Here is a 12,501-nt window from a genome sequence, read left to right as displayed (position 1 = left end):
CGCCCGCCCACCCCGTCCCCACCCCGTCCCCACCCCGGAGCAGATGCACTCTGGCGGCGCCCGCCGACCCTGCAGCAGTTCTGCAGACAGGGACTGGATTCCCCCCCGACCCTTTCTTCCCTGCGGTGATGGGCTAGAGGGGACTCGTGGCTGCTCCTGGAATGTCCTTTCACCGTCGGTCTCCTTCAGTTGAATTCCCCAGACGCAGCCAAGGTCTAAACCTCCGCTAAGCATTCCCAGCCCTGCAGACCCCGCCGGGTGCTGCCTGCCCCGGGCTTACCAGTCATGGCTCTGCCGGGTCTCAGTCTTGACTCGAGCCCACGGTGTTGGGGCTCCGAATCCTTGGGCCTGGCTCGCTCTTCCCCCTCCGGTGGACCCGGGAGTGCCTCAAGGCACCTGGCCTGGCCTATGACATTGATGCAGTGCCTGATGAGACTCTGCACTAAGCTACGTTTACACGGTTATCTCATTTAATTTTCAAAGCCAAGGTGATTAGCCTCAGAGTGTTTACACATATAAACATTCAGTTAACATTTGTGCATTTTATTGTAGCTTTGAAAAAAAGCCTAAGATAGAGACTCTGTAAACATATCCATGTGATACAGAGAAAACTGAGGTTCAGAGGCTTCTAATTTACTCAAGGTCTCTACTGCTGGTCGTGGTGGTGCTGAGATTAGAATGGAGTCAGCCTGACTCTAGAGTCCATCTTCTTAACTCCTCAAGATCAGGCTTTGCAGAAAAAATTGCTGGCCATCTAGAACTTACCCCACTTCTCCCACCAGTGGTGCCTACCCACCTCCTGAGCCTGGTGTGGCACAAGTCACTGTGCCACTCTGGGGAGGAGTTATACACTCATCCAGGGAAGCAAGGAGGGTTTGAGCCAGAAGTCACCTCTGAAATCATGTAGTTCACCCTTCTCTCTGCCTTAGAGCTCAGAGATCAGAGCCCAGAGGGACATCATACTTGGTCTGCTCAAAGTCTCATGGGTCATTAGAAAGCTTTCCTGGATTTTATGATTCCTCCTGTCTCACAGGACAATCTAATGAAGCAGTCGTTTGGGCCTAGGACGGAGATCTTTTCCTGTGGGTAGGGAGCTCAAGGAAGAGGTAGCTGTTTTGGTCAAGGGTTTTCACCCTCTGATGACCATCGTCCTGGAACCCCAGCAATGAGCAGCACGGAAATCCTTTAAGGACATGATGGGAGCTATTTATACCAGGAGACTGCAGGCTCCAGAGAAGGGTAGGGAGCGGGAAGGGGGCTGGTCCAGGCTGACTTTAAGTATCTCAAGACACGCAAACCACGCGGAAGCCAATCCATAGAACCAGCTCTGTTTCCTCTATGAGGGTCACACGGCTCTTTTCCAGAACAGGAGGGGATGCAGAGTGATGGAGGACTAACGTGGGCTGGGAGGAAGCCGGCCAAGGAAGGTGGAGATCTGGCTCTGAGAGCATCAAGAGGCCAGGTCCCAGCAGGATAAGGGGCTGGATTGGAGAAAAAGAAGTTGCATACTTAGGAAATCCCCAGAGGAGGGAGGGCAGCTACTCCCAGAAACTTTGGCTGCTAGAACGCAGATGCTGAAATCTTGCCTTGGGAGTGAGCACTCGCAGAGTGCCAGGCTGGGTCTTGCTCACCTACCATTGTCGGTACATAGTGAATGTTAGGGAAGTCTAATTGGGTCCCAGATGCAGGTCCTGAATTTATCTCATACATCCCAGTTTTCTATACCCACCCTGCCCAAGTCCTGGCTCTCTTCCCTATCTGCAATCCCCAAACGTTGTGTCTTGGTGTCAAGGTCTTCACGAAGTTCTCAATCAGCTTCGTTTCCTAGATTTTGAGCTGTAGAGCATGGTGCAACATCCTGGGGAGGGGGGGGAGTCATGTCCCCAGGTGGCGTTGTGGGTGTACAGAAGGCAGGACCTCCCTCTGGGATTGGGATGGGCTGCTAGGTGTCCTGGCTAGGCCCCGGGAGCCAAGAGTCTGGCTCCACATTTCCCTTGCAGCGAGCACCCAAAGCCACAGCTCCGTTCCACCAGGACAATCACCATGGCCCCGTAGCACCAGGAAGAAGGTGCTGAGAGAGGCTGGAAGGTATCCCCCACCCTCCAGGCCCCATGAGCTCCTACTGTAGTATCTGTCCCAGAAGAAAAAGATGCCAACCTGACCCTCTATGACGTCACAGGGAAAGAGTCAAATCTTTGCGCGACACCATGTTATAATATTGGAAAGTACCTAAGACTCTGGTGGCACAAATGAGGGAGTAATTACCTCCACTTGGGTGGTTCAGGAAAGAAGCTTGGCCTTGAAGCAGGAGCAAGAGTTCACCAGAAAGGTGAGGGTGGAAGGGCTTTCCAGATGGGAGTGCAGGTGCAGAGACATGGAGGCTGAGACAGCAGAGCAATGTTTGGATGGCTTCCTTTTTGTCATTCAGGCATCAATTTAAATGTAATCTCAACACGCTTTCCCCTACCGCCTACTCTAAAAGGACCCCCACTCCCAGCACTTGGTCTATTTCCTTTTTAGAATTTATCTACTATTTTTACATATATTTGTCTTCCCACCTCTCCCTTCAAATAAACTCTATGGATACTGTTCTTTTTTGTTGGTTGTTGTTGTTGTTGACTTGTTTGTTTTCCTCCACCGTCCCCAGCATCCAGAACAGCGCGAGTGAGTATGCAGTCGGTGTTCGGTATGTATAGTTGAGTGGGTGAATGAACGAGTCTTCGCAGTTGCAGGCCGTGGGGAGCGCGTAAGGAAGCGAGCATTCCCTCCCAGCCCTTAGCCTAAGCAACCCGCGGGAAGATAATGGCTCCAGAAGGGGGCTCGCCAGTAAGGGGGCTTAGGGCGTCACGGTGGTGACAGCGATGGCGGTGGGTAGTGTCCCAGCTCGAGGGCAGCCTGAGAGAGAAGGGACCTGGCGGCAGCGAGCTGAGGGACCTGCAGTCTGATGCACTAACTCACGCCAGGCTCCTGGGTCTTTTTGCCGCCTGAGAGGCGAGGAGAGGGAGGGTCTTCGCCCCCCAAGCGCCGCTTCTCCAGCCTCCCGCTAGGCCCTTTTGGATGCGTCCAAGTCGCATCCTGGGCGGTCAGAGGGCTTCGGCGGGCTCCCTTGCCTGCCTCTGTCGCCTCCCTCCCCTTTCTTCCTCCTCCTAGCGTCTCTCCAGCTCCCCAGCCGGGCGGCCCCGCCGCAGCCTGGCAGCCCCCACCCCCTCCTGTAAGGGCGAAATTGCTAAACTTGTAGCAATAATGACCCTGCATTCAGGCCGCCGACTCCCGCTGAACGCCTCCGAGCCCCGGCCGGCCCGGCCTAATCAGCGCGCCCCTCCCTGCTGCCCGCCCAGCCCCCGGCCCCTTGGCCGCCCCCTCCTCCAGCGCACAAAAAATGCGGAACAAAACCCCCGCGCATTTCTGCGTCCCTCTGTGGAGCGGGCTGCTGCACAAAGCCCCCGCTCTGAGAAGCGACGGGGAGCTCGGGGGGGACGTCAATCCGACGCGCTGAGGTTTTTGTTCGCGCAGGGGACCTCGCCTTCCTACCACACCTTTTGTTCGGGACTCCAATAAAAAGCCATTCTTTCCGCACCTTCCCGGCCCGGAGCTGCCTTTCAGCGAGGCCCGGCCCCACAATGGCGCGGCGCTCTCGGGCCTCTCCATTCACCCGCTTTGGCACGCTCACAATCGGCCGTGTGGCAGCACAGGCCTCGCACAGGCATTCTCCGCAAGTGACAAGGAGCCGCATAAAGCCGCGGCCGCCGGGGGAGAAGGGAGGGCGGCCGCGGGGGAGAGCTCGGCCGCGGCGGGGCGCACCGAAGCGCCGGCGGCGGCCGAGGAAGGAGCCGCCTTCGCGCGGCCCACGGCTGGGCCTGGGGAGAGGCTTCCCCTTCCCTGGCGACCCTCGAGGTGGGGCCGAGGCTAAGCCTAGACCTAACGCAGGGTCGGACGGCCAGCCCGAGCGTCTGGGCATCACAGAGCCCAGGGCCTCGATGGCCCTGCGCCTCCGGCCCGTCCTCCCTACAAAAGTGAAGAAATTAACGAACAAAGCCACGAAGAGACCAGACGTGTAGCCTGGGGCCTGGCTCAGGGGAGACCGGGACTGCGGACGGTGGTCCAGGGAGGGCCGCGTTCCCTTCCGCACCTTTTCCTTCCCTTCTCGCCCCGTTTAAAGGGCCCCTCCCTACTCTTGGGTTAAACAAAGTCTGTAGCCGGCCAACGGTTTGGACATATTGCACCTTGTTTATTGACTCCTGTAGTGTATGGCAGCGGGTGTGTACACGGCGTGTGGATATATAGAGATAATATGTGCTGAATACAGAATACGAAACAGAAAGGAAACCCGGTGGCACCTCCAGTAGGCCACCAGGTCCCGGATTTGTTCAACGCCCCCCTCCCCACCTCCGATCTCACTCGGCTGCTTTTCCTTGCACAGTCCTGCGTACCCCGACAATCCGGGGCTCTGAGCCGAGATACCCTGCGAAGGAGAAGCGGTTGAGAGAGGGCAGTCGACTGCGATGTGGTGCTCCGGGCCCTCAAAGGCGTCAGAGCATCGGTACGGTCTGAGCCTTCTCACCCCCGTTTTTCTCTCCTTCATGCTTTTTTTTTTTTTTGGTCCTTGGGTTCCCCGCTAACGCTTCGCGGAGGCCGCGGAAAGGCCGGGAAGAGAAGCCCTTGTTCCTCTGGGAAGCCGGAGTCCCAGCTTCCCGCACTGCCGGAGCCATCGGCCTCCCCGGCGCCCAGCCCACGTTTCTGCCTCAGAGACAGTCCTGGCGACCGGACCTGGGCATCCTCCTCGTCCCTGAGCCCCCTTCCCCAGGCCTCAGTGAGCTGCCATCTGGAAGCCCTGGGGAGCGAGGCGTGTATTTTTTTTAACGAGGGGACCTGGCCCTTGGATCCGGCTTTTCTCGCGCTTCAGTTCTGCGGCGCCAGGCTGCGGTGGGGCACCCGCCACGTAAACCGCCCAGTCCCTACCAGGCTCGGATGCCCTGTAAGGTGCCCTGCGCGCACGCGGCCCCGGCTGCGGCACCCTGGTGCAGCGGCTGTGCGCCGCCGCCGCCGCCGAAGCCTCCCAGGTTGTTCACGTTCACAAAGGGGCCGCCTCCGGCCGCGCTGCAGGCAGGCTGCATGGCCGTGGCGGCCGGGGAGGCCCCGCCGCCGCCGCCGCCTGCCGGGTACGCACAGCCGTAGCTGCCGCTGTAGGCCGCGGCGGCCGCGGCGGCGGCGGCGGCGGCTGCGGCCGCGGCAGCCGAGTTCCCATAGCCGTAGGCAGGGAAGCTGTTGTAGGAGTAGGCGCCGGCGCCCACGCTGTAGGGCGCGCCGTAGGCCTGCGCGCCGGGCGTGACGCACGGCTTGCCATCCCGCACCAGCACCGGTACAGCCACGCGGCGCGGCGGCGGCGGCGGCGCGTGCGCGCCCAGCTCCAGGGACTTGTCCTGCCGCTGTCTCTTGCACTTGTACCTGCGATTCTGGAACCATATTTTCACCTGCGTGGACGTGAGCTTCAGGCTGCTGGCGAGGTGCTCGCGCTCGGGCGCCGACAGGTACCGCTGCTGCTTGAACCTGCGTTCCAGCTCGAAGACCTGTGCTTGCGAGAAGAGGACCCGGGGCTTCCGGCGGCTGCGCGGCTTCGGCCTCTCGCTCTCCTCGGCAGCCTTGCAGTCTCCGGCCGCCTCTAGAGGCTTCTTCAGCGGGCAGCTTTCTGCGGAAGAAGCAAAACAACAGCGTCCCTTAGCTGTTCCCGGCCTCGCCGCGGCTCCTCTCCCGGAGCCCCGTGGCTCGCGTGCGGTAGTAAATGTCTGGGCTTTTGGGAAAGTTTGTGGCTCCTCGCGCGGCGGAACCTTGTACCCAAAAACACCCTCAGCGGGCGGAGGCACGTTTTGTGGGAAGGGGTAGTTACTGCGCTTTTATTTAGAAATTGAGCATCTGCGAGAGAAGAGATTACCCTGTATTAAACGTGCGGCTCGACGTGTTAATGACTATTTTCGGGATGAAAGATTGCAACTACATCGCACCTACAGTATTTGCGAACTCGTTTGCCTTCCACTCCACCACACATAGCTGAAGGTGTGAGGTGTGTTGATAATGGGGGGGCCGGTGTGCGTGGGTTGCGCAAAAATCTTTCTGTTCAGAAATATCTGAGTGTAACTCTTGCTCGTTGCCCAGAGGCTGTTTTTGCTTATAAAAGACTACATGCAAATGTGTGCGTGACGATGTCTGTGTTACCTTAAACCAAGTTCGATTGACTGATTTTAGACCGTTTTCTGTGGATTTTAGGCCTGGGGAGCTGTCAGTGCATAGGTTTTGGTCTCAGCCACGTCAAACCTCCTCTTGGGGAAAGAGATTCTTTGACTCTGTCCCCTAGAAACACTTCCCTGGGGTCTTTATTCAGGTATCCGATCTCCCTACCCAATTCACCTCCCGTCTGGTGTGAGCGGCCGGGATCTCGGGATTGAGTTCGGCGCGTTTTCTATTCCGCCCGCAGCCTGGCACACAAAGCAAAACGTTACGAATTTTCAAAAAGGCTGGCGCCTCGGGGGTGTGAGAGCTGCGGTCGCGCGGAATGGACTGTGTTCCCACGCACTCTTTGACCGTCCCCTCCCTCTCTGCCGAGTGCCAGGGCTGCGAGGACGCTGAGCTCCAAGGAGAGGACTGACGAAACCACCCATCTGGTCTCTACCAAGGTTCCTGTACCCTGCGGACGCTAGAGACACAGCCTGCTTGGGCTGTCTTTTCGGAGAAAAGGAAGTGGCTGCCTCGGACTCAGAGAACTCCTCTTACGCTACAGGGAACGCGAAAAACGTTCAGGCTCCTGCCCCCTTTTTTGGGAAGAGCTCTTTCTTTTTTTTTTTTTTTTGCGGGGGCGGGGAGAGCAAAAATACTGCCAGCATGAAGACAGCAGCTGAGCCCGTGTGGCTTACCAGCGTCAGGGTAGCAATAACCACTTTCCCTTCCCCGGGGCTGCATCGTCTCCCCCCTCTGGGGGGAGTCGTTGTCAGGGTCACCTCCTCATCCTTCTTCCACCGTCCGCCCCGGCTCCCTCGCAGGTAACTAACTGCGCTTTGCGGAGCTGTCGTTGACCGGGGCGGAGGCATGACCCCGGTCAAAGGTTAAAAGGAAGGGCAGCCGCCGGGCTGACAAGGTTTGTGGGTTGTTTGCGGGCGTTCCGCCATGGCTCCAGGTGTGCGGGTGCGTTTCCTTTCCCCCTCTACTCACTTTGGCTCCGGTCCCTCACGACCTCGGGCTCCTCTTCACGTTCCTTGGGCCCGCTGCACGAGTCTCGAAGGACCGTGTGGACATAGCTCTGGGGACAGATCCCCGAATCCCCGCGGCCGTCGGCTGCGGCTAGAGAGTTCAGATAGGACAGTTTCTCTCCCTCTTCTTCCTCGTCCTCCTCCCCTCCGTCAGAAAATTGCGTGCCCTCGGCTGCGGCAAGCATGCAGGGCGCCGCGTGGAAATGGTGCTCCAAGTCCGCCTGCAAGTGCGCGCCGTGGAAGTGCTGCTGCTGCTCCAGATTCAAAATGTCTTTGACTGAGAAAGGGGTGGAGGTGACCGGGCTTGGTAACATCATCAGGGCCACTTAATTGTCCAGTCCAAATACTCAATAAATCCCGGCGGGGGCGGGGAGGCAGAGCGACGGCTCCAGCTCTCCTTCTGGACTCCACCGCTGCTGCCGAGTCGAGCTTTTGACAGACGCGGTCCCACTCCAGTCTAAATGGCCTCCATTGGCCGGGACCTGGGGGTCTGGGTTTTGTTACAGCCACTGCAGGGACTGGGGCCGGCGCTGCGAAGCCTCTGTCCGGGGGCCTTGCGTCACGTCGAGGGGCGGGGCCCGCGCCCCGGCCGCCCTCCCCATTGGTTCTGGCTCATGTGGGCCACGCCCTCGCTTCCACCCAGTGGGATATTGCAGCGCTACCAGAAATAGACAAGGACTAGCGTAAGAGCTGTGAAGTCCAAGTCGCTGCGGGCGAGGCTGCACTGACCCGGGTGTCCAAAGCACCGTTTGCCTCCCCGTCTGGCTGCACTTTCCCGGCCTGGGCCGGTTCTGGGAGGCTCACTGTCCAGGAACCGACGCCTGGGAAGGATGCCCCAGGAGTGTGGTTTTTCCAGCTGTTGCGGAGGCAGAAAAACTTCCTGCCCGGTAAATACCGGGCGCTGGATCCACAAGGAGACTGGAGTGTTTTATCTATGGATGGGCGACGTGTCAGTTTTCGCCTTCTGCCTTTGCTCAAGCTGTTCTCTTCACCTGGAACGCCTTTCCTGCCCTTGTCTCCTCGAGTCGAAAGCTGTTCTCCAAGGCCCTGCTTTCAGATACCACCTCCACCATGGAAGCGCTCTCTGATCGCCTAGCTGGAAGTTCTCTCTCCCGCCTCTGAACTTGCAGCTCCTCTTAGCAAAGGACATTCCTGTCACTTACCACCACTCATTTAGTTTTATAGCTGTCTGTGCCTGTCTGATCGCCCCGTTAGACTGTGAGCTCCCTGAGGACAGAGTCCCAGTTGCATTTGCCCTTGTAGCCCCTTGCAGAGGCTTCAGGGAGCAGGTATGTGAAAGATAAGATGACAGAGTTTTATAAGTAAACTTTGGTGTCAGCTCTTGGTTTGAATCCTGGCCTAGTCAGTGTGTGGCCGTGGGCGTTTCTAAGCCTCAGTTTCCTCTCTATAAAAAGGAGACAGTAATACCTTCTTCAGGGTTATTGCTAGGGTTAAATGAGGCAAAGCACGTCAGGTGCTTAGTGCAGGGCCCTACGCATAAGTGCTCAGTACATGTCAACTACTGCTGTTCTGCATCAGAGGTCAAGCAGTGTTTGTTAACTGCATTGGTGGTGACGTAGCTGGAGTGTCACACATACTGGGTGGCTTCACACGGTTTTGAGAGCAGGAACTGTCCCCACAAGGGGGGTGACGCAGCTGTGGCGGCCGTCTTTTCCGCCTATAGAAATCGGGAGCCTGCGTCTAGGCCTTGACTCTACAAGGCGTCTTTCTAATTTCTCTACCGTCACACGCCTTCTGGTGCGCTCCTGAGGCCTTGGTTGTTTTCTGGGGGAACCTATGGGGTCCCCAGACCTGGAAACTCCGCGCTGGTGGGGACCATCTTCTTCCCGACCAGTAGGTGTTCACCCACCCGCCATTATGCGTAACCTAGTAAGGAACGCGGGCACTGCTGTGAGCCCACAGAGAGACTGGTGCACAGCGCTGGCCTTGAACATGTCGGGAACAGTTCCAACCTAACCCGTGACGCCCCTCATCTGGTCCCAGCCGCCCTAAGCATTTTTAGCGGCCAGGATGGTGGAGGCGAGAGAGACCGGCCTCAGCTGGAAGGGGCTGGTGGAAGGTGCAGGGACTGTGGACAACGCCCTCGGGCGGCATCAGACACTGGATGAGAGTGGGGAAGAGGGTGCAGAGCTGCCATGCGCTCCCTCCACCCCCCCGCAACGGCGAGAGAGTGGGTGCCCAAGGCCGGGGAGAGGAAGAACAGCCTGTCGGGAGTGGAAAGAGGCGGGGCTCTTCGGGAGGGAGCGGAAATGTGGAGGGAGGCAGCCTGTGGGGCCGCCTGGGGAGCTGGGGCGCCGCGCGGGCCGAGTGCGCCGGGTGGTACTTCGGGCTGCGTTGGCCCGCGGGCGATGGGGAGAGACCCTCTGTGGACAGGGTCTTGCCCCCGGATAACCATCCCTCAGCCACAGGGGCGCCCTGTGCCTTTCTGCTTTAAAACTTGAAACTATTGACGCTCCATGCAGAGGCCTGTGTCTCCAAACCAGGCCTTGACTCTGCAGAGGGAAGAATGCACCTGGTTTTGCTGCGGGTCGCGAGCGCTCCGCGCAGAGATCCAGAGAGAGGTGGGGGTGAGTGCGCGGCACTGGACACTGCGGAAGGTGGACCTTGAGTGTGCGTGCGCGCGTCACGGTGGCGGGCTTGGGTGCGAGAAGGAAGCTGCGCTCCAGCCCCACACGCCCACCCCACCCCCCACCCCTAGGCAAAACCGTCGCGGGGAAATGTTTCTGTTCCCTTCTGGTCCCCAATTTTCTTCGCTTTTTGGGTAACTACAAGATTCGGAAAAAAGAAAAAGGCTGCTGAAATGATCTTTCTGTCCCCAGCTTCCAACCGAAGCCTACTTTTCTCTTTGCTACATTCGCTCGCTTCTCAGCGGGGCTTCGCTCCTAGGCCTTACCTAAACTTAGCCTCAAGAACTGCGACCCCAAGAACTGGCCAGAACACCCCTCCTGCGCCCAGAACGCCGAGACACGCCCGCACACCCACTGCAGCCTCCAGAGCCCACAAGGTCGCCCTCTCTGCGCACGCAGAAGGCTGTCTTCTCCCCACCCGCAGGTCCACGAGGGTCCTCTCCCGCAGATCCCACTGCTGCCACTACAGAGCCAGGTATACTCTTTGTCCAGGCCTAGGCGGTTCCTTCTCGAACACCCTGACCAGGCTGCTCCTCAGAAGGCCGCCCTGGGGCGCAGCCCATATGCCTCCTTATTCACGCTGAAGGCGTGAGTAGCTCTGGCGAAGAGGCCCTAGCGGGCGGCTTCAATACCCTATTTCCCCTTCTCTCCCCATCCCCAGCCCCGCGCAGGGCTCATCCAGAGCTCAGGAGACTTCTTTCCTCTACTGCGTCCCTAGGCTTGATCTTTGTTTTATGCCCAGAGCAGGGGTAAGGGTACTCTCCGGCTGCTGTCCCCCGCGATTGGTTGTTCAGGCTCCCTCTGGTCGGTCTGGTACCCTGGCAGATGGGGCTTCCCGGCAGGGATCCCCGCCTGGCCAATCCCGTCTAGGTGGCCTCCCTTTCCGGAGCCAGCAGTCTGCACCCCCGACGACTGTGAGCTAGTGAGCCGCCAGCTGCGCGCGGCGCCGCTGTCGTGGAGGAAAACGCTAGACCCATAATTCTACAGCAGTCGCTTCGCGGGAGTCACTTATCAGAGTGTGGAATCTGGTTCCAACGCGTATCCAGTTACGATCGCGTTCTGGGGCGTTTACATTCTCTGGTGTGAAAAGGGCGTTTGCATTCTCTTGTGTGAAAAGGGGATCTTTGAAATCTTCTAGCTGTGCTCAACTTATAATAGGTATTCTTTCCAGACAGTTTAGCTAATTATTGTCAGAAAACAATGGTTACCTGCATGAAAGCGTTTGATTTTATTTTAATCGAGTATAGTATCTGCCTTGGTATACTTCTGTCACATCATACATTTACACAAGCCCCTCGCCCCACCGGAAACAGGAGTATGATTAAAGTTCATTTTAAATGGTGGCAAATTTCATGAAGGAGGAGTGCTATATAGATACATAAACGATAAATAAAATTGTCCCCTTTTTTGAGAAAAATTGCATACTAACCATTACAACAAATACATTATCAAATGAAAATATAATTATTTGAAAACTGTAGTGTTCTCATAACTGTTATTCCCTACACATTTTTGATTAATGTACATATAATTATAGGCAGATAATCGATAATTTTAGTTATATATGCTACTGCTTATCTTGTTGCCTCCCAGCTATTGAAATAGCTGTTTAAATATGTAACCCAGGCCACACACACACAAAAAAAATGTTGAAAGTTATCATGGCTTTCTAAATATAACACCACAATTATAAGTGATTTTCTGTTAAAGCATGATAAATCATCCTGTGATGACCTCAGCTAGGCTAAGCTACATAACATTTCAGGTGAATTTTTAGAATTGTTTCTTATTGCTCTTTTAGAAACTTCATTTTCAGTGACTTAAAAAAGACATCAAGAAAAAAGAGAAAGAAAAAAGTTTCCCTTTTAACGGCAGCACTAAATGGGTTTTTGTTAATTTGTTCTTGGTGGAGAGTGTGTGTGTGCTGATTTGGCTTTTAGTTGAGGGATGTTAGAAAGCTATCCAAAAATTTTTAGCGACCTAGAGGCAATAGCATTTCAATTGTTAGAAAGGAGAATATATTTTCTACCTTTAAAAAACGTCAACTGGGCTGGCCAATCCTAGAAAACTTTAAACTGGTCTAATTTCTTGAGAGTATTTTTTTTATTGTTGAAGTGATTTTGTGAGAGATTTTTCAATGCCATTTTGAGCATTTAGCTTGTTTCGCATGTGTTTACATAAATGTCAAATTTTCCTAGATTTTGTTTGGAACTGAATTTTTCTAATAACCTACCATTTCTCCTCCCTGGGAGAAAATCAGTCCAAATTTAGTAATTCGTGTAGTTCGTTGTAAATTAAGGGGACTTGCTGAGAACGTGAGTTTCGATTTCTCAGGGAGTGGACTTTTCAAGTCTCTCTCCACAATTTAAAATAAAAATATAAATTAAGCTTTCCTCACCAAATTCAGTTCTGTAAATAACACAATCAGGTCAGAAAGACTAACTGTACCTTTGTCGAATGAGAATTAATTCAATATTTTTTCAAACAAAAACGCCTAAAGGGCGCCTGTACGCAGACATTTATTTGTACTAGTTGCGTGTGCTATTTGGGAGTGCAGCGGATTTTAACTTGGGGATTAAATTGGAATTCGGAATGCATTCCTTAACTTTTTTCTT

The 12,501-nt window shown here is 55.7% G+C and overlaps 1 protein-coding gene across 1 annotated transcript; it reads right to left on the bottom strand.

Moving 5' to 3' along the window:
* Nucleotides 1-4,955: 4,955 nt before the first annotated feature.
* NKX2-3 (NK2 homeobox 3) lies at nt 4,956-7,555 on the bottom strand. Its single transcript, XM_063103517.1, has 2 exons — nt 7,201-7,555; nt 4,956-5,686 (listed from the first exon to the last, which is right to left on the bottom strand). Exons 1-2 carry the CDS (start codon nt 7,553-7,555, stop codon nt 4,956-4,958), a joined length of 1,086 nt encoding a protein of 361 aa, XP_062959587.1.
* Nucleotides 7,556-12,501: the final 4,946 nt, after the last annotated feature.

This window comes from Cynocephalus volans, chromosome 7 (genome assembly GCF_027409185.1).
Source record: "Cynocephalus volans isolate mCynVol1 chromosome 7, mCynVol1.pri, whole genome shotgun sequence".
In the NCBI taxonomy this organism is placed as follows: domain Eukaryota; kingdom Metazoa; phylum Chordata; class Mammalia; order Dermoptera; family Cynocephalidae; genus Cynocephalus; species Cynocephalus volans.
Note: the sequence above shows the minus strand (reverse complement) of the source record. Positions and strands in the feature narration are given on the sequence as shown.

Bases quoted from the DNA above. Each gene is read 5' to 3' on its own strand.
- NKX2-3 (XM_063103517.1), bottom strand. From the start codon at position 7,555: ATGATGTTACCAAGCCCGGTCACCTCCACCCCTTTCTCAGTCAAAGAC. The intron at 5,687-7,200 runs GTGAGTAGAGGG...CTTCTTCCGCAG, and splicing joins CGTGAGGGACCGGAGCCAAA to AAAGCTGCCCGCTGAAGAAG.